This window comes from Miscanthus floridulus, chromosome 14 (assembly GCF_019320115.1).
Source record: "Miscanthus floridulus cultivar M001 chromosome 14, ASM1932011v1, whole genome shotgun sequence".
Lineage (NCBI taxonomy): Eukaryota > Viridiplantae > Streptophyta > Magnoliopsida > Poales > Poaceae > Miscanthus > Miscanthus floridulus.
Genome location: NC_089593.1, coordinates 15,673,666 through 15,699,574, shown reverse-complemented (window position 1 = coordinate 15,699,574; position 25,909 = coordinate 15,673,666). Strand labels below are relative to the sequence as shown.

Below are 25,909 nucleotides of genomic sequence, written 5' to 3'. Positions count from 1 at the left end.
AAACAGCAGAAGCATCCAAGGAGTAGGCTAGAAATGAAATGATACAAAAGTACATGGATCAGCTAGATAAGGATACTTCCAACATGAGTCCAACAGTACTGAAGTTGCATGAACAACTCTTACAAAGTCTAGCCAAGGAACTATTTCCATCTTCCAACAACTAAGCAAATCATTATGTATTAGTGTGTACTGTAGGTGTCGTAGTAACTATATGTGGCAGTACCATTATGTATTAAGTGTATGCATTTTGTGTTGTAGTAACTATATGTGCCACTACCATTATGTATTGAGTGTATGCATTTTGTGTTGTAGTAACTATATGTGCCACTACCATTATGTATTAGTGTATCAATGGAATTTGTGTTGTACTACGGTATGTGGCAGTACCATTAGTGTATGGAATTTGTTTTCTACTAAATGTATGTGGCAATATTATTATTTGGTACTAAATGAATTTGGCCATGCAAAATATTGGGTTGTACCTGTTTATGCAATGTGCTCTCCTTAAGAGACATGGAACTCAGAAACTAGCTGTTGGAGAAACTAATTTTTCTAGAAACTAGCTATTGGACAAACTAGCTGTTGGAAAAAGTAGCTGTTGGAAAACTAGCCGTTGGAGAAACTAGCTGTTGGAAAAAGTAGCTATTGGAGAACTAGCCATTGGAGAAGTCTAGATTGCATGCATTGGCGATGGGGAAATTGCCCAGTTGCATGGAAGGGGCAGTTTACCCGTGGTGACTACAAGGTACCCACTATCATGCTCGAAGCTATTGCTTCCTATGACCGTTGGATTTGGCATGCCTTTTTTGGCACACCTGGATCCAACAATGATCTAAATGTGTTGAACCAATCGCCATTGTTCACACAAGTGCTACAAGGGAGAGCCCCAAAAGTTAAATTTACAATAAATGGTTCAGAGTACAATATGGGTTACTACTTGGCTGATGGAATTTATCCTGACTAGGCAACATTTGTAAAAACAATTACTTTACCTCTTACTGACAAGGACAGACTCTTTGCTCAGCATCAAGAGGCCGCAAGAAAAGATGTCGAGTGTGCTTTTGAGATTCTACAGAAAAGATGGGCCATTATACGTCATCCAGCACGTCTATGGGATAGGCAGGAGCTAGAAGATATTATGATGGCTTGTATTATTCTGCATAATATGATAGTTGAGGATGAGAGGGACTCGTATCAGTTGCATCTAGACACTACATATGAAGAAGGTCGAGCTACGAGACCAATTGAAGGACTTGACCACGGACCAATTCATGGATTTACTAGAATGCTGGAGATCAATGATATGATTCATGATAGAGAGACTCATAAACGTCTACGGGAAGATCTAGTGGAACATATATGGCAAAAATTTGGTGGTCAGCAAACTTAGGATCTGTAATCTGTAGATGTGCTTTGCAAGTATCTTGCTATTTTAGTTTTTTTATTATTGTTGCTGTAAGCCTAAATGAATGGAAAGTTCTTTTTTTCTGAATCAATGAATGGAAAATTCTACTACCGCACAACACCAAATCTATTATTAGACTAAATCAAAAAAATTCTATTATTAGACGGGGAGGGACAAACCATGCAGCAGATCCCGTAGGCGACAAAGGATGCGCCTCCATGCACGACACCATGGACGCTCATGCTGCCGTGTCCTCCTTGTTGTACGCCAACATCGCATGGGCAGAGAGGGCTCCCGCGATGAGCGAACCTAGAGTAGATCGGGCGGCGACGACGAGCGGAAGGTGGGCGCCGCATGGGGGTAACGACGAGCGGAAGGCAGGCGCCGCTGAAGAGATGAAATCATCGTCGTCGCTATTGTCGTCCACCGATGTCGGCGCCGCCGTCCTGGAAGCCGACCCCATCCTTGGCCAGAACCCCTCTCTTTGCCCCTGTCGCTGTGGCCCCCCATGGCCCCATCGTTGTGCCTCCCGGCCCTTAGATCTGGGCGTAGGCCCATGGCCGGCGCCAGAGTTGAAGGACCTCGAGGCGGTGGCGAGCTCCGAGATGCGGACAACGGGGTGACAGTGGCAGCTCTGGGACACATCCATGAAGCTTCATTAGATCTGGTGAGGAAGAAGCTAGAGGAGGGAGGACGAGGTTCCAGGGAGGAGGAAATGGAGGAGGGAGGTGGAGGCGCAGCCGTGCCAGGAGGGAGGAGCGCCATAGCCTGCTACACAAGGAGAAGAGGACGAGACGCCATAGCTAGCAGGTGGAGGGGGCGGCGTTGCCTAGCATCGGGTGTGGCCAGCATTGCGGGAGGAAAGGGTGGGGATCGGTTGATTTTTCTATTAACGTGGGGCCCATGTATGGAGTCATCCCCGGTTCCATACATTGTGCTAGTATTAACAGATGACGTTTAATCACTTGTGGGGCCCAGCTAAGACCCAGGGCCGGTTCAACACACTATGGACGCTTTGAGTTCGCAGTGACCAGCCGGGCCCACACTGGCCAGGGTCAGCCATGCGGTGCTCCCCACACAGCAATCGAGTCTCAGCCGTTAGCCTGTTCTCCTTGCTATGTGGTCTAAGTGATTCTTCTCTCTTTTTTCCTTCCCGACTTTTCAGTCTAAAATCTACATAGTGCGCATACTAAAAGTGGTTGTTTGAGTAATATTTTATTAATTAAGATTTCATCTTGCTTTTTAGAGAAATTTTTATGCTTAGATATTTTGTGTCATTTGTATTTTATAATACTGTCACTTAATTGTAACCACTAAGATTAGGGTCTTGCTGGAGTTGTTGCCTAGCATGAGAGGATGCTAAGGTTCTTTCACCCATTTGCTTGTTGCACAGTATTAGAGGAAAGGGGCCAAAGTTTATGGTTCATGGGTAGACGAGGAGTTGTCCATTGTTGGCCCACGTAACACCCTAAAAATTGCTCCTTTTGAAATAGAGGGAAATTGAATTAATTTTGAATTTGTGTACTCATAAAAACATAGGAAAAATAATAAATTTTTCATTGAATTAAAATTTATCACAAGGTAGCAACATGTTTGAGCATACATGCTGGTGCATTTGTTTTTTTTTGTAATGAGTGGTTTTGGTCTAAATTCAAAGTGTTTCAAAGTGTTTTTGAAAATGATTCAAAATGATTTTGAAATAAAAGGAAAAGAAATAAAAAAAATCCTTTCTCTCATCTGGCCAAAGGCCTGCTCTCTTTCTCTCCCTCAACCAGAGTGCTCGCGCCTCTCTCACCGTCGGCCCGCACGCGCAAGGCCTAGCCCGCTCTCACCTCCTCCTTCCCCACTTGGCCCAGACCGTCGCGCGGCCCAACAGCTACCTCTTCCCTTTACCCGTGGCCCAGTGCGCCATCACGACCCAGCACCGCGCGGACGCGCCCCGCCTCCTCACCGCGCACAGTCGCTGACCGATGGGACCCACCTGCCGGTCATCTCCTACCTCGTGCCATCCTCTACCTCACATACCCAAAGCGGACTCCGCCTTCGCCCCATGACGCCGGTTGCCGTGTTCCCCACGTCGCTTCCCCGGCCATAAATAGTGCCCACTCTGCGCTGTTTTCCATCATATAACCTTAGAGCAGCCACCTCGCTCGCCTCGCTACAGCACCGCCGCTGAGCTCAAAGCCTTAGCCGCTGCCGTAGTCGAGCACCGCGCCGCCTTCGTCCTCTCCACGCTGCCGAGGATTGCCATGGTGAGTTCGCCTTGTTTTCCTCTTTCTTCCCGTGCTCTCGGTTCACTACGCCGTGGCCGTAGGTCCTTCCCCAAGTATGCCGGCGAGGTCCTCTGCTCTCCAGCCATGGCGCCACCGTCGGCTCCCTGTGCGCCGGTGACCCCATCCCTCCCGTCGATTCCAACCATCAGATCTGCAATCAACTAATCAGATTAGAACGTACCCTTTCATCGCCTTTTTGCTAAAGAGACCCCCAACTTTTACTAAATCAACCCATGGTCCGCTCATCTCTCTCCCTCCCTCTTCTAATCCCCACCGTCCAATCTCGATCCGACGGCCCAAATCCAACCGTACCCCTTCGCTGCGATTTTTGCAAAAGAGACCCTCAGTTTTACCTAAATAGAACCCGCAGTCCGTGACATACACCCAGAATACATTTCCCTATTCTTGAAGCGTAGGTTCTTTCTAGTAGATTCAAAATATGTTTTTATTTATTTATAGTTTTGCCACTAGTTTTCTTTAGGCCATAACTTCTTTGTTTTAACTCTGATTTGACCCATTCAAGTCATGTTAGATTCGTAATTGCATAATCTACATGTTCATCCTATTATTAAACATGTTTTTAGCTTTTGAAATTCGAGGTTAGATTTCATCTATTATTTTATTAAAGGAAATACTGTTTAATTCATAACTTATTCGTTATAGCTCTGATTATAGTACTTTTCACGTCTGTGTGTTCGTAGTAACGTGTAGAACATTTTTGAAACCTTTTTACTTGGTATTTATTATGTTTGATGTACTGTTCTGATTTAGTTCTATTGTTTGCTTCGTATATGATTGCATGGATGCTTGTGTGGTGCTTTATGATCATATCCAGTTGGTGAGCTTTGCGTTGGTGATATAAAAGAAGTTGGTGATCCAGAAGAAGTCCTTTAAAGGTTACAATTCAATAGAAGAAGGATCTGAGTTTAAGACAAGTATAGCATGGGATCATCCTTGTTTTCTATCAACTTTAATACATTTAATTCATATTGCATGTGTCACCTTGATCGGGATTCCCTAGAATTGAACTTATACATTGTCTCCTATGGGATATGCATTGGGTAGTATGATGCTAGTGCTCAAACTAAAGCCAAGATCTTGTAACTTGATGAATGGAATATGCAATAAACATTAAAAGATGCTTTTTAGCTATATGGACACAAGGGGGCTAGAGCATTGGGCTATTTTATGGTGCTATATATTCCTCTCCTTAAGGACTTATCTATAATTGATCATCTGGGACTTACAGTACAACGGTGAGGGCTACATAGCTCTGGCTTGAGCTCAGTATAAGGACCTTTTCTAGCTTGTTAGTGGTTACCTTTATGGCGCAAGAGGGGCTCCGACAGATATGACATTTGCCTGCTAGGTTGAGTGCATTTTGGTTTCTTGGTCTTTTGTCAGTCACTCCTTGGAGGGGAGTTCATACTTATTGATGGAGAAACCTTAGCGGCCCTAACTTGTTAGACGAACTTTTGAAAGGCTTCATAGTGAACCCTGCTGACCTTCTTTGGTAGTGGGTCAAGAGGTTGGTCGCCTTGAGTGAAAGGGTAAATCACGACTCACAGTGAAAGTGTACAACCTCTATAGAGTGTAAAACTGGTATATTAGCCATGCTCACGGTCATGAATGGCCTTGGAACCCTTACAGAATAGATGATGAACACTTATGATACTGATGATAAATATGCTCACTATAATTATTGTTTACAACAACAACAACAACAAAGCCTTTAAGTCCCAAACAAGTTGGGGTAGGCTAGAGTTGAAACCCATCAGAAGCAATCAAGGTTCAGGCACGTGAATAGCTATCTTCCAAGCACTCCTATCTAAGGCTAAGTCTTTGGGTATATTCCATCCTTTCAAGTCTCCTTTTATAGCATCTACCCAAGTCAACTTTGGTCTTCCACTGCCTCTCTTCATGTTACTATCTTGGCTTAGGATTCCACTACGCACCGGTGTCTCTGGAGGTCTCCGTTGCACATGTCCAAACCATCTCAACCGGTGTTAGACAAGCTTTTCTTCAATTGGCGCTACCCCTAATCTATCACGTATATCATTGTTCCGAACTTGATCCCTTCTTGTATGACCGCAAATCCAACGCAACATACGCATTTCCGCGACACTTAGCTGTTGAACATGTCGTCTTTTCGTAGGCCAACATTCTGCACCATACAACATAGCAGGTCTAATCGTCGTCCCATAAAACTTGCCTTTTAGCTTCTATGGTACCCTTTTGTCACATAGGACACCAGACGCTTGCCGCCACTTCATCCACCCTGCTTTGATTCTATGGCTAACATCTTCATCAATATCCCCGTCCCTCTATAGCATTGATCCTAAATATCAAAAGGTATTCTTCCTAGGCACTACTTGACCTTCCAAACTAACATCTTTCTCCTCTCGAGTAGTAGTGTCGAAGTCACATCTCATATACTCAGTTTTAGTTCTACTGAGTCTAAAACCTTTGGACTCCAAAGTCTCCCGCCATAACTCCAGTTTTTGATTCACTCCTGTCTGGCTTTCATCAACTAGCACTACATCGTCCGCGAAAAGCTTACACCAAGGGATGTCCCCTTGTATGTCGCTTGTGACCTCATCCATCACTAAAGCAAACAAATAAGGGCTCAAAGCTGACCCTTGATGTAGTCCTATCCTAATCGGAAAGTCATCTGTGTCTCCATCACTTGTTCGAACTCTAGTCACAACATTGTTGTACATGTCCTTAATGAGCCCGATGTACTTCGTTGGGACTTTATGTTTGTCCATAGCCCACCATATAACATTTCTTGGTATTTTATCATAAGCCTTCTCCAAGTCAATAAAAACCATGTGTAGGTCCTTCTTCTTCTCCCTATACCGCTCCATAACTTGTCTTATTAAGAAAATAGCTTCCATGGTTGACCTTTTGGGCATGAAACCAAATTGGTTCATAGAGACCCACGTTATTGCTCTCAAGCGATGCTCAATAACTCTCTCACATAGCTTCATAGTATGGCTCATCAACTTAATTCCCCGGTAATTAGTACAACTTTGAATATCCCCTTTATTCTTGTAGATCGGTACCAATATACTTCTCCTCCACTCATCAGGCATCTTGTTTGATCAAAAAATATGGTTGAACAACTTGGTTAGCCATACTATAGCTATGTCCCCGAGGCATCTCCACACCTCGATTGGGATACCATCCGGTCCCAACGCCTTACCTCCTTTCATCCTTTTCAACGCCTCTCTAATCTCAGATTCTTGGATTCTCCGCATAAAGCGCCTATTGGTGTCATCAAAAGAGTCATCCAACTGAAATGTTATGTCCTTATTCTCACCATTGAACAATTTGTCAAAATACTCTGGCCATCGATGTCGGATCTCATCCTCCTTCACCAAGAGATGCTCCCTTTCATCCTTAATGCACTTAACTTGGTTGAAGTCCCGTGTCTTTCTCTCACGAACCCTAGCCATCCTATAAATGTCCTTCTCTCCTTCCTTCGTACTCAAATGTTGGTAAAGATCCTCGTACACTCTACCCTTTGCCACACTTACAGCTCGCTTTGCAGTCTTCTTTGTCACCTTGAACTTCTCTATGTTGTCCACACTCCTATCATGGTACAAGCGTCTATAGCATTCTTTCTTCTCCTTAATAGCCCTTTGGACTTCCTCGTTCCACCACCAAGTATCTTTAGCCTCGCCTCCACTTCCTTTGGTTACTCCACACACCTCTGAGGCCACCTTCCAAATGTTGGTTGCCATCTTCTCCCACATGTTGTTTATGTCGTCTTCTTCCTTCCAAGAGCCCTCTTTGATAACCCTTTCCCTGAATACCTCTGACGCCTCTCCTTTCAGTTTCCACCACTTTGTTTTTTCAATCTTAGCTTGTTTATCCCTACGGGCACGCACCTGAAAATGGAAATCTGCCACCAAAAGCTTATGTTGAGAAACAACACACTCCCCTGGTATCACCTTGCAATCCAAGCATGCTCGTTTGTCCTTTCTTCTTGCGAGGACAAAGTCAATGTGGCTACTGTGTTGTCCGCTACTGAAGGTCACTAGATGAGATTCTCTCTTTCTAAAGAAAGTGTTGGCTATCATCAGGTCAAAAGCTACCGCGAAGTCCAGAACTTCCTCTCCCTCCTGATTCCTACTACCATACCCAAAACCTTCATGAACTACCTTGAAACCTGCGCTTGTAGTACCTACATGCCCATTAAGATTTCCTCCTATAAAAAGCTTCTCACTACTAGGTATAGCTCTAACCAGGCCATCTAAGTCTTCCTAGAACTGTCTCTTAGCACTCTCATCGAGGCCTACTTGGGGGGCATACGCACTAATTACGTTCAAGACCATATCACCAACGACAAGCTTGACTAAGATAATCCTATCTCCTTGCCTTCTCACTCCCACCACACCATTCTTGAGGCTCTTATCAATCAAAACTCCTACTCCATTTCTATTCATGACTGTCCCTGTGTACCAAAGCTTGAAACCTGTATTGTCCACCTCCTTCGCCTTCTGACCCTTCCATTTAGTCTCTTGAACACATAATATATTTACACGCCTCCTAGTCGCGGTATCAACTAATTCTCTTAACTTACCTATAAGTGACCCTACATTCTAACTACCTAAATGGATCCTAGTTGGTTCGACTAGCTTTCTTACCCTTTGCACCCGTCGACTCAGATGCGAAGACCCTTGCTCATTTTTCACTACATCCGGGCGCCAATGTAGCGCGCCACTAAGGAAGCGACGACCTGATCCTTGCTCACTTGACACCATGCCCAGATCATGACACGACACGTCACAGGGGTGATGACCCGGCCCTTGCCCATTTAACACCATACCCGGGTTCCGATATGGCGCGTCACTAAGAGGGTTACGCCCCAATAATTTTCTTTCGGGTTTCATCTCCATTAAAGTGGCTAAGTTTTTACATTGGCTCGCCATGCCTAACACAACCCTCCTCCTTGTTTCTGCTATTCATTATTCATGTTTACCTGATCATGTGTTTATGGGCTTGTGAATAAACTTGATGCCACTAATTGTTAAAATTGTGACTCATTAAAAGATAATCGCAGTTAAACCAGGGTCAGCCTTTTGAGCCTCATGAACCCCATGTTATATTTGTTACGACATGTACTTACGCTTGTTTTATTTTTTAAATATTTGGATAAAAATCCCGGATGAGTACCAGATTGCTAGAGTTTGTAGAAATTAGGCTTGTGATCAACCAGTCAGTCGTCCCTATGGAATTGGAGTCTTCACCCGAAGATCGGAGTTGTCTTTCCGCTGTTTGTTATCTAAGGTTATATTCGTTATACTAAGTACGTTATATATTAAGCATTGTCTATTGATATTACACTTACTTGTAGCTATATGTGAAATTTGACTTCCTGTACTTATATACAGTGTGTATCTGGTTTTGTTCATGAAATCGAGTGCTACGACCCAATTGCCACATTATGTTTTGCCACTCGGCTCGGCCCAATGTTGCCCTTGTTCCTTTCTTTGCCTCTGTCTCCCGGCAGTTGGCTATCAGCTCAAACAAGTTTTTTTAATGGCGGCCGGTAGCAGAAAAGATAGAAAGAGAAGGGTACTCGTGATAGCCGCCATACCAAGCCCTATGCTCTTTTTCATCTTCATGGTTGGATATCTAGAATTTTTTTTAATTTTAACACTTTTTGGAAACTAATTTTAAATCTAACACGGTCGGTTTTTTTAAAACTAACACTTTTGGCCGTGCCTATTGCCCTGGCGCGGCCAAATGCCTATGCCGCGCCATACATGGTGGCGCGGCAGAGGACTGACGTGGCGACAACCGGAATCGCTGAACGCTGACGGGGCAGGGCCTGCCACGCCATCGACCTTGGCGCGGCAGTGACGCGCCTTGATCCATGGCATGGCAGGGCCGAATAAAACCCCATGGCCAGTCCCACCTGCCCGAGTAGCAAGCCCGCCTATCCGCCACGCCCACCGCCCGCCCGGCAGTACCGGGACGGTTTAATCGAAATGCGTCGCGCCGATAGTGGGAGTTATTCTAAGTATTGCTTGACGTAAAATCAATAGTGGATTTGTTTCTGTCTTTTGTTGAATTAGTTTCACGGCCGAATAGAGAATTTGATAAGACAATGATTTTTTCGTCTTTCATAATATGGTTAACCACCATATTAACTAATCGATTACGAAAAATTGGATTGGATTGAAACAAATATTTTTTTAAGGGAACTAATTTCTTGGGCTTTTTGACCCCATATTGTAGGATCAGCGGCGACGCGACCATGGACCCCGGCTTCCTCGACCCCTCACGTAAGACGCTGGCCACCAACGTCGAGATACGGCGGGACTGCCGGTTCCCTAACTAGTTGTTACTTAATCTCACCGGCAGTGCCACCGCGACGCATAGAAACGAATATGAAGCAAATAAATGAAGTCCGTGCGCAAGTTGACAAGCTGCCACATAACATTTTCATTGGTTTGACATAACATAACCAAATAACCCCACAAGTTTCGGACGCCAATATTCGTTTGACCTAACAAACTAAGATCCAGGAGTGTAAGGATCCCTCGGACGCCTCTGTCTCTTCGGATTTGTTGGCAACACGTTGGGAGTGTAGCCAACGTCGGTATGGTCGCGTCGACGGTGCGTATGGCTCATACCCTGCAAGTATATGATACGTACGATTATTTATAATTCTTTATGATTGTTAGTTCATGGAGCATACGTATTTAAATAAACTGCCTTTGTTAGTACCTGTGAGGCTCCTTGGGTACCAAGCGGGGCGCCACCTAGCTGAGACATGCCGATCTTGTCCTGCGGCCAATCATCCCACTGGTCGTGCTGTCTACGGAAGCCTGGGGGGTCATCGTCATCGTCCTCGTCGTCCTCAGTTGTAGGGTCCTTCCCAGTGCTATGATGTGGTGGTGTACGCACCGCGGAAGTGGCACCTGTCATCGGCTGAGAAGAGCCGGGTGGTGTCCTCAAAGAGGCTGAAGACGTGCCACCCGACCGCGCCGGGAGTGGCGGTTCCTCATAAGAAGTGCCCATGCAGCTCAGCTTCTGAGCTAGCTTCCTGCAGCTCTTCTTCACCTTCTGCATAAATAGACGTTAAAGTTAGTGCATTTCCCAAACGCATATACACTAAAGAAACATTTTCAGAACGGACAAGTTTATGGTTACCTCCACAAAAGCCGCGAGAACGCCTGGCCCCTACCCTCTAGACTTGTGAAGCCGAAACGCTGCTTCGTTGGACAACCTTGACAATTGTATCGCCTGGGTATAGAAACATGGTTGGATAGTTTTAGTACACATACTTAATACCAAAAGGATAACAAATTGTACCATTCAAGTATCTTACCACATATCTTTGAAGCGGGGCTCTCTGTAGCTGTGTGTCCTCCCTAGTGGTAACGTCGTATACATCTTCGATGACATCTTCCTCCGAGTCCTCGTCAATCGCCTCCTCAATGTATGGGGGATTGATATGTGTCCTCGTAGACTGTGAAGCCACTGCAGGTACTCATTGAAGGTGTGTTGGTCGTGTGGAGGACCCGCATGGACCGGATGTCGTACCCTATTTTGCCACAAATGGATGTGCGCGCTGTGTGTCACATGCTAATCCTTGGTCTTGTACCTCTTCCTGCGGTCATACCTACAACAAAACGATGTTAGTTGTACAACACACACCTCTGAATTGTAGCTTTGTTATTAATCGATAACACACCCATGCAATCCTTGGTTGGTGGAGTAAAGCGGTGGTGGACAACCTGTCATTCTTCCAAACTGTCTGCAGACCCTGATGGGCAAGTGAATCTCGACCACATGGAAGAAAATAAGAGGGACGTCGTAGCGATACTCGTCTGACTCGTCCCTAGTGACAGGACTGAGATAGTACTGGAGCTCTGGAGCATCCCAAGGACACCAATGCACCTAAAATTTTATAATTGAGTTAGGTTGTGATATAGTGTACATCGAACAAGACATAGGTATGATAGTAAAGAGAGTGTAACCTGATGCTGTGTCAGGACATCGAGACCGTCCGTGTACTCCCTGTACTTACGCCTCACATTCCCTCTAACTAACTCTGATTCCGTCTAGATAAACAGAGCTGTAGGGAGTGTATCCTGGCCGTTCCATTGCTGCATTGAACACGATAATGAATTAGCCATTAATAAACTCATAATATGTAACTATATCAAAGAATATAATGAACTGAAGTACTTACCGATAAACCAGTACTAAGTGGCCTCCCAACGGGCCATCATTCCCAACACCAAACCTGGAGTAGGTACGAGCAACCTCCATGGTTCACATACCCTGAGGTGCGACGGTAGGCAACGCATAGCTGTCGATACGTCCATGCCAGAACTGCGCTGTCCCAGTTGTATGCTGCTATATTCTCCCACAACTAGGGTAGTATGTCAAGGAAGATCTAGCTGATGGTGTTGCCCGAGGCGTCTGGGAAGAGGAAAGTACCAAGAAAGTGCCAGAGCCACACTCGAGTGAACCTGTCGATCTGAGCCTCCTCGGCCTATGGGTCCAAGTAATCAAAGTGCTTCGTGATCCAGGACGATAAAACACCAGAAGTTTTCCTAAAATTTACCAAAGAAAATGAGACCCGGTGGCTGCAGGAAAGCAATGCAAGTATTAAATAGGCTTCAATTTCTCACTTATTTTTCTTGGAAGCCTTGTCGTCCAGTGGAAGAAAGCCAGTAAACTGAGCCACCAGCTCCCTCCAGTGATCGTTGTCAACTATCCCTGTCACTGGAAGTCCCCCCAACCGAAGGCCAAAAATAGCCTTCACATCGTGCATGGTCAAGGTCATCTCGCCACAAGGTAGGTGGAACGTGTGGGTCTCAGGCCTCCACCTGTTATAAGAAAAGAACGACTATTAGTTGCCTTAAATTTGTTACAAGAAAGTTTATGTACAAAGAATGCACTCGCACCTGTCTATAGCTGCAGTAAGTAGTGCTGGGTCAAGGGGCGGAAGACCGTGGTTGACTACACGAACAAGCTCGAGGAAGTCGGCACGCCGTATGTACGACGCATAACGCTCGTCCCACTGGTGCGCCCTGGTGTGTGTGCGGGGCCTCAAAGTAGGTAAGGCTACCTCTGCGTCGTTGTCACTCAAGATGTGTGCTCGGTGCTGGTCGTCGTACTCCACCTCAAGAATGGGGTACAACGGGTGCTGCGTAGGAGGGGCCATCCTGTTACAAATTGATAAACAAAGCGTTAGAGTATTCAAATTAACAAAATTCAAATTAACATTATGTAGCATTGCAAAATTTAAATTACTTGTTATGCAATATGAAAGCACATGTATATATTTAAAGTAAAATTAACAGACATATCACGCACTAGTAACATAAACAACTTCACTAGGAATATAAGCATTTGACGAAACTTTATGAAGTCATCAAAATCGACGTATCACGTACTAGTAAGTACCGACATTTGTAAACTAGTATCTATACCCAAAATCCCTAACTAAATAACTAACTATAAACTAAATAATAAATACCTAATCAACCCCTAAACCCAAAATCCTAACCTCAAACCTAAAAACTACCTACGTAAATCACAAACAAATTCACTAACCTAACTATCATAAATCACTAACTATCCTAAATCACTAACTATCACAAATCAATAACAATCATAAAACCCTAACTATCCTATATTACTAATTATCCTAAACCACTAATTATCCTAAAACATGGAATCGAGAGGGAGGTGCCTTAGGAGCGGGCGGCCTTGACGCGCCGGCGTTCGTGGCGCGGTCGGCGCGGGCGCAGCGCAGCGGGAGTGGCCAGGCGCTGGCGGTGGGCGCGTGCGGCTAGCGGCTGTCGGCGGTGGGGCGCTGTGCGGCTGGCGGAGGACGCGGCGGCAGGCAGGGGTGCATGCGGGTGGGGGAGGGGGGCTCGCTCGCATATTTATTTGGCCCTACCGCACCAAGATCGGTGGCGCGGCAGAGCCCTGCCAGGTCAACGATCGCGATTCCGATCGTCGCCACGTCAGACCTTTGTCGCGCCACCATATATGGCGCGGCACAGGTATTTGGCCGCGCGCAGGGCAATAAGCGTGGCCAAAAGTATTAGTTTAAAAAAAACCTACCGTGTTAGATTTAAAATTAATTTCCAAAAAGTGTTAAAATTAAAAAAAATCGATATCTATCACTCCCTCAGCCAAACTATCTTGATTTTATTTGTGTAAAAAATAATCTTAATCTTAACTAAGTCTATATAAAAATATATAAATCCTTGTAATAGATTTTATGATATATTTTTTTAATATACCTATTTATAATCTTAAAATATTGATATTGTTTTCATAATTCAGAACGTCAAACATAAGTTACTTTGACATGGATCCAATCTAGAATTGCATATTTTATAGGATGAAGATACTATTATTCAGTATCTCCAAGAGTCTTTTTTTAAACCCACTCTCTAAATCATTATTTAGAGAATCATTTCAATAAAAATCATTCTCTATATCTTTTCACCATTCAATAGCTTTTCTATATCTTGTGCATACTCTAGAGTGCAAATTTTGCTCTCCATCTTTGGCTAGCGAAAAATCTGAAATAGAGAATATCAATATCTAGAGATCTAATTAAAAAAGGTTGTTGAAGAGTTTTTTTTTTCACTAAAATCTCTATTCCTACCAATAAGAAAGAATATAGAGTGGTTCTTGGAGTTGCTCTAGACTTCAATCCTAGTGGCAAATTTTCGTTTGTTGTATGTGGCAAGAAACTTGTGCTGTTTGTTGGCATCTTCTTAATTATTAGCTTTTCTCTAGAATGCTGTGGTTAAGTTATATACCGAGATAAAATTTTCCTTTATCTAAAGAAGTTGACGTGGAAAATAGAAAACTTTCATCCCCTGGCATGAAGAGGCAAGCTGTGCCGCTTTAACAGATCGAGATGACGTCGGATGCCAAAAGATTTTCCATTTTCGCGATGAGATCTTCTGGTACCACCTAGCTAGCCTGCTAGCTTTCGAAAATCTCTTGTTGCATGTGTCTGCTACGTACGACAAGATAACACTTAAAGAATTTAGGGTGTGTAGTTCGTGAATTTTAGAAATTTGGCTACGGTAACATTTTTATTTTTATTTAATAATTATTGTTCAATCATTGATAATTAGTTTGGCACATGGATAATTCCCTGCTGTCGTGCAGCAAATGCAGATCAGAATGGGAAAGTGTTGGCGTCCAATTCACAGCGAGCCAAACAACCAAATCGTGGTGATGCATCCGCCGTGCTGTCGATTGATGAACGGAAGTGATAAATGTCAAGAATAATCATCCAGCTAATATGTCGTTGACGTTCGGGCTACTCTCTCCGTCCCTAAAAAAGAGTTGCTACCAAAATCGTGTTGGTCAAACTTTCTTAACTTTAATTAGGTTTATAGAAAATACATGCAATATTTATATCTCCAAATAAGTTTATTATAAAAATATATTCAATGATCTACATAATAATATTAATTATGTACCATAAATATTAATATTTTATTAAATATATTTGGTTAAAGTTAAAAGTTGTTGACTTTTTGAAAGTGAGAATGACTCTTTTTAGGGACAGATGGAGTAGATTGATTGATTGTATCATAAATATTAATATTTTTTAAATATATTTGGTCTAAGTTAAAAGTTGTTGGCTTTTTGAGAAGCGAGAATGACTCTTTTTGAGACCGAGGGAGTAGATTGATTGATTGATATTGATATATATAGTTATTACTATAAAAATACTGCATTACGTAGCTAATAGATGGATGTCGGCCAAAAAGACCTGTACTAAAAAAACTTAGCAATAGCGCTAACAAAAAAATCATTTAGGCTTTGTTTGTATGTTATCGAATTCACTTTAATCCACATGCGTTGGGTTGGATTAGGGTAAAATTTAGTTCAACTTTCGCTCCAATCTATCCCAACACATATAGATCAATGCAAATCCAACTACATTCAAACAAATGTTCTCGAAAGGAGGCAATTGCATGGTGATGCCAAAGTGGACTAGGTTTTGACGTGGACACTGGCCACGTGTGCCTCGTACCTGGTCAAGCAATTGTTGCTGGCCGATCTTCCGCGAGCGGTGACACGTGACAGACGTCACTGACCTTCTAGTCGGCAGAAACAATAATCTCTATTCACACACACACAAAAAAAAAAAACTAAGGCCCTATTTAGACCATAAAGCTAACAATTACTCACTAAGCTTCTTTTAGTTGGTAAAAACATATGTCACTAATAACTATTTCATTAGTTAGACCAAACTAGTTAATAGTAACAACTAATATTAGCGTAGAAGGAGGCCGTTAGTTGTGCCTTCATCCCATGGTCTAAAAAAAATACATGGGACTTAGCCATAGATAAACAGCCATTCAATGCCCTTCACGGACATTCTTCAAACGAGGCAATTTGGTACCGTTGGCTAGAGCTTATTAGCCAAAATCAATTCTATTTTTCAGTCATAAAAACAATGTTTTTCTCTCACAATAAATCAGTTCTATAAATCAGCCGTAGCAGCAATAAGTCCTGCAGAACATGGCCAAAAAGGTATGCCAATGTGGACTAGGTTTCGTCAAAGGTGGACACCGTACCTGGTAGTGGTAGTACGTATATACTACCTGGTCAAGCTGATGTGGCTGGTCCATCTCCCGCCAGCCGAGGCCGAGCCACCCACACGTGACTGACATCAGCGGCGTTGTTCTAGTCGGCTGGAACAAAAACCGCCGCCCACCGAGAAGAAACACGGCCCTCCCTCAGCCCCAGTTTGGCAGTTCCCTCTTGCTACACTCAAGCAGTCAACAAAAGCTTCTCTGCCTCCTCTCCCTGTTTCTTGTTCAGACGCCCAAAACATTAATTAGCAAAACAAACAAGTCACCTACTAGTATGGTTGACAAAAAAAAACGGCATATGCGAACGACAGATTCGTGCCTGAGACGCCGGACGAAATGGTTGTCCGTTCACTCTTCGTACCTCATTGATTTGTGATCATATACATCCATCCAGGCAGCTGGATGCTGGATGACCTCGTGTGCTGTTCTTATAAATGCCGGCCAGCCATTCCCCTCCACTTTCCATTTCCGCTTGCATGCTCCAAAGCCGCCTTAGATTCAGGAAACACCGAGAGCAACAAGTTGTTGTGCCAGTGGCCGCCATGGCAAGAAGCAGGAGCATGGCGGCGCTGGCGCTCCTCGTCCTGGCCTCCTCCGCGCTGCCCGCGTCCGTCGCCGTGACGTCGCCGTACGTTCGGCCGCCGCCCAGGGCCACGCTGTCGCTGCCCCGGGACGACGACGCCGACGGCCAGACGCCGCAGCAGGTACGCCTTCCTCTGTGTCGCTCTGCTCTCAAGCAAGATGTGCTTCGGCGGTTCCAGTGCCCTGGCCGCCTGTGTTTCGCCGAGCTAGCGGAAAGCCCGAAAACCCACTGCTGACCACCACCAGGTTCTGAATTCTGAATGCTGCCATGTCATTGGGCACTACTGAACCTGCGTTCGTGCAGCGACCTCGCTTCACTTGTTGCAGCAAGTTTGCTCCGATCCATTTGTGCTACTGAACACTGATGATCCGCCGTGCGAGTGCAATTACTTACTTGCATATGGTGACCATGTACGTTGTCGATGGGGTGGTTTCTTTTTGCTGTCCAACTCGATCGATTAGCTAGACAACACTGGATCGATTAGGATTAGCACACAAGGGATTGTCTGTTTGCGACCGCATTCAGTGAGTCAAACTCCGACCAGAAAGAAAGAATCAAAGAAAGCATCCTGCATTCCTGCGTGGCCCCACGAGCGTCCTTCGTCTTCGTCATGTGATACAGCGTGGCGTTTCTGTCGTTCACCATCGGCTTATAAAGTATGTACGTCCAGTAGTATAATACTTGTACGAGGGAAGTTGAAGGTAGGAAGGAATTGTGGTGCCTGTCACGACATTTTTGGTTGGATTTTTTTATTTTACATAAGGTTTCTTGGTTGGATTCCTAGGGAGCAGGAACAAATATAGCTGAATAAATATGTACGTGTTCACACAGCTGGGGCTGGGAAAGAGCTTGACCTGATGATTTGCGTCTGTTTAGTAGTTAGCATCAAGAACGGGCCGGGGGTTGAGTGAGACAGTGACCGCACCACTGACAGAGACAGGGGAGAAGAGAAGACGAGAGACAAGAAGCTCCTTTCGGATTCATCCCCCGCGCAGCGCCCCCGTGTCATCGTCCCTGACGACGCACGTCGTGCCGGTTGGGTTCCGCTTATCTGCCTTGCTGTTTCTTGTGATTGTGACTAATCATGGGCGACGCATGACAATCAGCTTTAGGTTAGTGTTACTGATAGTGATAGGGCAATGCATCGATCGACCATCAGAGCTAATGCTCTGCTGCGGTCGTCACAATCATGAGTCACACCTGTTTCTTTCCTACGTTTTCCCCGTCAGTCATAGCAAAACGCAAAGAATTTGAACACTTTTCCTTGGAAACTCCAGGTGCACATATCAATGGTAGGGCCTGACAAGGTGCGGGTATCATGGATCACCGACGACGACGCGCCGGCGACGGTCGACTACGGCACGTCGTCCGGCCAATACCCCTTCTCCGCGACCGGAAACACGACGACCTACTCCTACGTGCTCTACCACTCCGGCAACATCCACGACGCCGTCATCGGCCCGCTCCAGCCCAGCACCACCTACTACTACCGCTGCAGCGCCAGCCCGTCGTGGGAGCTCTCCTTCCGGACGCCGCCGGCCACCCTCCCCTTCAAATTCGTCATCATCGGTAAATGCCCATAATCTTGTACATTTTGTGCATGTGCCGCCGCAGCTGGGCTCGAGTGCTCGATCGATCATGGCGTGATTTGATGGACACGGCAATGGCGTCGCTATATGTTGCAGGTGACCTCGGTCAGACGGGGTGGACGGCTTCCACGCTGAAGCACATCGCCGCCGCCGACTACGACATGCTCCTGCTCCCGGGCGACCTGTCCTACGCCGACTTCGTCCAGTCGCGGTGGGACTCGTACGGCCGCCTCGTGGAGCCGCTGGCCAGCGCGCGGCCGTGGATGGTGACGCAGGGCAACCACGAGGTCGAGAAGCTGCCGCTGGTCGAGCCCACGCCGTTCAAGGCATACAACGCGCGGTGGCGCATGCCGTACGACTACGCCGCCGCAGCGCCGCCGTCGGGCGACAACCTCTACTACTCCTTCGACGTCGCCGGCGGCGCCGTGCACGTCCTCATGCTCGGCTCCTACACCGACTACGGCGCCGGCAGCGCGCAGCTCCGCTGGCTCCGCGCCGACCTCGCGGCGCTCGACCGCAGGAGTGGCAGGCCGGCGTTCGTGCTCGCGCTGGTGCACGCGCCGTGGTACAACAGCAACGAGGCGCACCAGGGGGAGGGCGACGCCATGCGGGACGCCATGGAGGCGCTGCTGTACGGCGCGCGCGTCGACGCCGTGTTCGCGGGCCACGTCCACGCGTACGAGAGGTTCGAGCGCGTCTACGCCGGCAAGGAGGATCCCTGCGCGCCCGTGTACGTCACCATCGGTGACGGCGGCAACCGGGAGGGGCTGGCGGACAAGTACATCGACCCGCAGCCGACGATCTCGGCGTTCCGGGAGGCCAGCTTCGGGCACGGCCGGCTCGAGGTGGTGAACGCCACGCACGCGCTGTGGACGTGGCACCGCAACGATGACGACGAGCCGGTCGTCGCCGATCAGGTGTGGATCAACAGCCTCGCGGCCAACCCGGCTTGTAACAGAAGCAAGAAGAAGAAGATGTGACGCACGACGACAAGGAGATTGAATTTATAAACTGTTGTTCCCCGAAAAAATATATTCATAAATTGGTTGTGTAATGTAAATATTCATACTTCGATTGTGTTTGGTTGGAAACGGTAACGGAATATATTGTGACACCGAGAGTGGCCCCATAAAGAATAACCGTTTGTATCCTTGAATTAAATTCATTTTAATAATCATAATTTAGACACATATTAATTAAGCTAATATAGTTATATATCGATTATATTTGTATATTATTGTTGGCTATACGAGAGAAATACTTATGTGTTATATTTCTACTGTAGAGGAGCGAGTTGAAGATCGTGTTATAAGTTGCAAAGTAGAAATATAGAATTGTGATTTATAGAATCAATTTTCATCTCTCATCCTATGAATTTGAGATAGGCTTACCTGTGAACTTTGGAAAGTGGTGGAATGTCAAATTCTAAGCCAAATAGCCTAGTTTATTAAGTAGATTTCAATTCCTCCAAATAAAAGGATCCAAACAGCCCCTTATATTTTTGGACATTTTTGGACTTCCGGTATTTGAAGCTGAGCCAGAAGCCTAGGTTCAAGTGTCGTTGGGGCTTCAAATAAAATGTAATAATGTATCGAGACGCTGTCTAAATTTTCTTTTCCTTTTCCCCCAAAACACAATACAAACATTGAGAACCACATACATCGATACACACTTGTCCCTAATGCACACGCACAAACCCCATTTTATGCGCATCTTTAAGAGATTTTTATCGCTAAATCTTGAAATAACTAGCATTCTTTAGTAAAGAGAAAAAAAGAACGAAGTACAATGTTCTTTAAGAAAAAAACTAATCATATGCTTCCCCCATCAGAAATATAATTACATTTGGATTTATTTTAAGTCAAACTTATTTTGTTTTGGTGATCAATTCTTGTACAACACCACATTGATGGTAGTTTTAGGGGCAGCTAAAATCTCTAACTTGGCGGTTGGTGTTACAGGTCAACTCTACAAACAGAGGGCATTTCTAGCTAGTGGCAACATAGACAAATATGTGCACTATAAAAAAATCAACACCTTTTCAAGTTAAGTCCAATGGAGACAAACATTGTACCAAAGATGTATATATCAAAGAGACCTACAACTTTGAAATTGATGAGTTTTCATTTAATAGTCTAGTGTCCCAAAATAATGCTTTAAAGGATTTTATTTTTAAATTCAAAATTTTATTTTTTTTCAAACTGTCTCGAATGAACATGAGTCCAATATCAAAGTTGTAGTGCTCGATATATAAAATTTTCTAGTTCAAACTTTTTTTTATTCAAAATCATTTAAAGGCCCAAATCTTCACTACAAGATTCACTAAAGTTGGTACAGAAGCATAAGATCGTTCACTTATCAGAAGTGATTGTGTGGTGGGATGGTAGGAGAGACTCATATGAACCATAAGTCTTGGATTTATACTTAAATTCCCAGTAGGCACATATATTTTGATTGCATTCTGGAGATATTTTTGTACAACCAATTTTTATTTTGTAGAAAATGACTTTTAGAGGCGGGCCATGTTTCTGGCCGAGGCGGTTGCACACTTGAGTAGAGGAACAAATCATCTCTAACCACATATAAAAAGCAGGTATATGGTAGTGAGGAGGGTATAGAGGCAATACGGAACTGCAACTCAAGGGATCTCGGTTTTGGTGGAGAAGGAAGAAGACGATGAGGCGAGGTCAACCATGGGGGCCGAGGAGAAGGTAGAGGGGTGGCTCTAATTTGTCATGGGGGAGGGGGAGGGGGCGTTAGGAGAAGATATAGGGAGGGGTGGTCATTGGGCCTGGTCCAAAATAAAGAGAGGATGTGGAGATGTGGCACTATTATGACAAATAACATAGAGTAACACATAAATCTATATCTAAATTAACCAATTGCACTATATCATTAACAACAATATAAAGTATCCTGAATCTAAATTATCTATGATGATAATTATAAAAGTTTCCAAAAAATCTTTTATAATGGTTATAAATTATTTACTAATTGTTTGGGTGCATCATATGTTTGGGACCTAAGAGAAAAGGCCCAATTATTGGTTCGAGATGCATAAGTGTAAGCATTTAGAGCATGCTTGTAAATTATGGGGGCTCATTTGTAATTATAAACCCCACCAAGAGAGTATATGAAAATAACCACCTCTCACCTTCTGAATAAAAAGGGGGACAAATGCATGTTGAAGGGACGCTTAGCCTCCCACTCATTTGCTATCTCTCTCTTTCACTCTCTTCCTTCTTTTTTCAGTCTTAGACCAAGACTCATGTTATTATTATTAATATATGGAAAACTAACTTAGATCTGTGTGTGTCGCTATGCATATACATATGTACATGAAGAGATGAATGTGTCAATTTTCAAGCCAAACATATAAAGGTTTTGACAAAACATATGTCGAACACATATGAAGGTACCAATGCAAAGATGAAAAATATAACAATGAATAGAAAAATATACAAAGTAGTTGGTAAATCAACCGTATAACAAATGATGTCCGGGAAACTTACATTCAACACTAAGGAACATGAGTACCCACTTAAGAGCGGTGCTTAGATACAAAGACATGGACGCAACACTAGCAGAAGTTGCAAGCTTATACTATTAGAAGTTTGGCAGTAGGCCAATATTGTAGTGGCATACATGAACCATGTAGTAGTAGATAGGCTGAGATTGGCCATGTACTACTAGTACAAGTAGTTGGCGTACTCACAATACTCTAGTGTACCTTGTAGAGGTAATAGAATTATGTGTATAAACTAGTCTGTGCAATAAAGCAAAGGCAGTTCAGTTGCCACACATATTTAGAGTTTTAGAGTCGTGCTTGTGTGTGTTCTCTATTCTCACCCTTCTTCAACCTTTTGCCATGAGAGGGTGTGAGTGCCACTTTCTTCTGTGCAATCAAGGCATACAAAGCATCATAATTGCCTGTGCTTTTCTTCCAGATAAAACAATTGAAACATTTGTGTGGGTATTGCAGACACTGAAGGAAGCAATGGCATCAATGAACATCATGATGGACAAGGCAATGAAAGTTGTAATAGCTCAAGTATTCTTTTTTTTGACACATAGATGTTGCAAGTTCCATGTGTTCAACAAAGCATGCGAGAAGTTTGGTTGGCTAATAAAGAACCACAAAGAATTTGCAGAGGAGTTTGACTACTGCATTAACTACATTGAAACACCAGAAGAGTTTGAAACATTGGAGCATAACATTGAGAAGAAGTACAATATGCATCGCAATGAATATTTCCCAAACATGTCTTCAACCAAGTCCATCTGCGCACCCATATACTTCAGGAAATGCTTCTTCTCCTGCACAAGCACAACAGGAGATATAAGATTATGAACGCATTATTCAAGAAAATGGTGCACCCACAAGATTCAGTAATGTATTTTTGTAAGTGCAATCAAGCTCTAATGTGGGTTTTGGTGATAATGACCACATAACTAAAGGACTAATGAGATTTATCGAGTTGACAAGTAGGTGATATGTTTATGAGGATAACATTTACAATGGTGGAGCCCTCAATCATAAAAGGATGCGGTGCTATACTTAAAGCAGGCATTTAAATTCTTTTTGTTTTGAAATTGAGTATAGGAAATGCCGCACTATAAAGAGAGATACAATGCATAAGCTTTAATGCGTAACCAAGTGCTCAAAATACCCACCATACAAATCCTCAAACCAAGCCAAGCCATCCAAGTACCTAACTCCTACCCTTTGCTATTGTAGCTAGAGTGGCACTGCGTGCCGCACATATCACAGCATGTCGTGACTTAACGGCTAGTTGGGAAACGGGAGGTATTTATACCTCTTCTTCTTCCTCCCAACGGCTATCTCGACCAGAACTCTCACCAACCTTCAGACAAATATCTTCAACTCCACTGAAGGCTCTCCCCTCTCTCCCTTTGGTTCCCTTGAGATTCCTTGAGAGATTGAGCGTCAAAACTCAATTAGAGAGCTTGTCAACCTAAGCTTCATCTCTTAGAGCACTTGGTTCGCGTTCAAGCTGATGGATTGTGTTTGTTACTCTTAGAGCAAGGGCCCCGGTTAGGCGTTGCCCGCCAAAGCTTCCAACTCTTGTGGGCACTTTCGAGATGTTTGTAATCACCCCATCATCTAGTAAGAAACTCCAAATCAAGAGACTTGTGCTCTTGACTTGAGAAGAGGATAGGGTTTACGAAATCCAAGCATTGATGGCTTGCTCAACAACGTCGAGGTAGGCATGCCTTGGTGGCGAGCTGAACCATGGGATAAATACCTTGCCTCGCGTGTTTCTTGCTTTGTATTGTGCTCGATTTGTTTTTGTTGGTGATTCTAGGATTTGGTCCCGATCTACTTGTGCGTAAACTTTCGATCTTTTTCAAGTGGTTGAATAGGCTTTATACTACCTCAAGAATATCAGTAATTTATTTGATCTACTTTTCATTGCACAGATTTGACTTGTGTACACTAGTTACTCTGCACGCGGCACCACCGTAGTTTCACCCAGCACTGCCGCGTCACGGGCGCGTCACGGCAGTACCACGTGAAAGTCCTATAGTGACACACCTATACCGATCACTGTGATTTAGTTTGATTTTAAACAGGCCTATTCAACCCCCTCTACATGTGCCAGGGTCTTTTCAAGTTTGTACATAATAGAAAGAAGGGTTGAGAAAGAGAAATGGAATAGATACAGATATAATTAAATATATTGTTTGTCGATATTGATTTTTTTTGTTCGATACAAATGTGTCGATGTTTGATCACCGATAGCCTGCCACGGGGATACCCGGGGCAGTTTGTTCGGGCTTCAACGTATGCGGAACTCGATGGTTACTGCAAGAGACAGTCGATTTATCCTGGTTTGGACCCTCGATCATTGATCGAGTAATAGCCCTACGTCCAGTCGACGTTAGCCTTTGCGTTGGATTAATCGTAAAGTGTTGTGTTGTCAAAAGTCACCAGTCCCTAGGATCCCTGCCCTCCTTTATATAGTCAGGAGGTCAGAATCTTAGTCGGTTTACAAAGAGAGTTCCTAGTAGGATTACAGAATAATACTACTACTATGATTACAGGGGAAGAATCCTAGTTAGACTAGATCTTCTCCCTTCCCTGCGGGGTATCCCGTGGGTCCCGCACCAACAAGCCCCCGAGCACTTCATGGTTGAGTTCTGGAAGCCTCATCTTGTTCCTTCAAGTCTTGTCGAGTAGGAACAAGCGTCGTCCGAGTGCTTTCTTGAGCGAAACCATGTAGCGCTTCATGAGATCTTCGCGTGGCGTGTACCTTTTTGAAGAAAAAAGTACTCCTATTTGGATGTAGCCCCCGAGCCTCTTGCTGTTTGGCACAAGGAGCTTGAGGGACTTTTCTTGAAATCGCCCTGATTCTTTGTCGAAGGGCTCCCGAGCATATACCTAGGTTCTTTGTCGAAAAGAGCTCGGATATAGCTATGTCCGGGTTCTTTTTGTCGTGTGGCCTTGAAGTCATCTATCTTGAAGAAGTCTTCTGAGTGATGTGCGCTTTTTCAAAGGAAAAAGTGCACTCACTAAGTGTAGCCCCCGAGCCTCTTGCTATTTGGAACAAAAAGTTGGAGGGTCTTGAATCTTATGTCGTTTGAAAAACTGTTGTCTTGAAGTAGTCCTCTTGGTGATGTGCGCTTTTTTTTGAAGGAAAAAGTGTACTCACTGAGTGTAGCCCCCGAGCCTCTTACTATTTGGAACAAAAAGTTGGAGGGTCTTGAATCTGAGTTGTTCAAAAGAATTAAAAAAACCTCTCCTGTTGCAGCCCCCGAGCATATATCCGGGTTCTTTTGTTCAGAAAGAACTCAGATGCAGGGTCTTAGCATATTCTCTGGTAGTGTGCTGTTGTCAGATGTAGTTGTATGGTGGTGGTTGGGTGTGAATGCTGTTTGTTCATGAGTTGTACAGTGTTAGTATATCCTTTCGAATATGCTTGTCCTTGAGTACTGTTCCTTCACGCCTGAGTCCTCTTTCATTGAATTCTGTCTTTTCACTGTGTCCTTTGTTAGGTTTGTTCCGCTGGTGCTCCTGGTCCATGTGCAACTCTTCTTTGGCCTATAAATATCCTTCTCCTGTGCTATTTTGATTCATCGAGCATTTTTGTTGCGTGGTCTGAAGTCTCCGTAGTCATGAATATGTTAGTTTGTGAAGTAGAGCAGCCCCGGGCGTATTTTACAGTTCTTGTGTATCTTGCCATAGCTGGAGGGAGTCTTGTGATAGGGATTAGAGGTAGGCTAATCCTATAGCAGCATTGTACTTGGAAGTACGTGGCGGTATTTGGAGGGAGTCTTGTGATGTGGGATGTGATCCTTTATCTGGCAGTTCTGGGTTGATCCTCGTCGCCTGCCCTAAGACTGTTCGGTGCAGATCAATACCATATCTAGCATCACATCAGACTTGGGTAGACAGATGCCTGCCGGCCTTCTCTGCTCCATGTTGT

General features: G+C 44.4%; 1 protein-coding gene across 1 annotated transcript; it reads left to right on the top strand.

Moving 5' to 3' along the window:
• Nucleotides 1-16,739: 16,739 nt before the first annotated feature.
• On the top strand, nucleotides 16,740-19,576 carry LOC136505278 (probable purple acid phosphatase 20). Its single transcript, XM_066500427.1, has 3 exons — nucleotides 16,740-16,993; nucleotides 18,150-18,441; nucleotides 18,558-19,576. Exons 1-3 carry the CDS (start codon nucleotides 16,766-16,768, stop codon nucleotides 19,439-19,441), a joined length of 1,404 nt encoding a protein of 467 aa, XP_066356524.1. The 5' UTR covers nucleotides 16,740-16,765; the 3' UTR covers nucleotides 19,442-19,576.
• Nucleotides 19,577-25,909: the final 6,333 nt, after the last annotated feature.

Coding starts and splice junctions, on each gene's coding strand:
- LOC136505278 (XM_066500427.1), top strand. CDS start 16,766: ATGCTCCAAAGCCGCCTTAGATTCAGGAAACACCGAGAGCAACAAGTT. Junction 16,994..18,149: donor ACGGCCAGACGCCGCAGCAG/GTACGCCTTCCT, acceptor TGGAAACTCCAG/GTGCACATATCAATGGTAGG. Junction 18,442..18,557: donor CTTCAAATTCGTCATCATCG/GTAAATGCCCAT, acceptor TATATGTTGCAG/GTGACCTCGGTCAGACGGGG.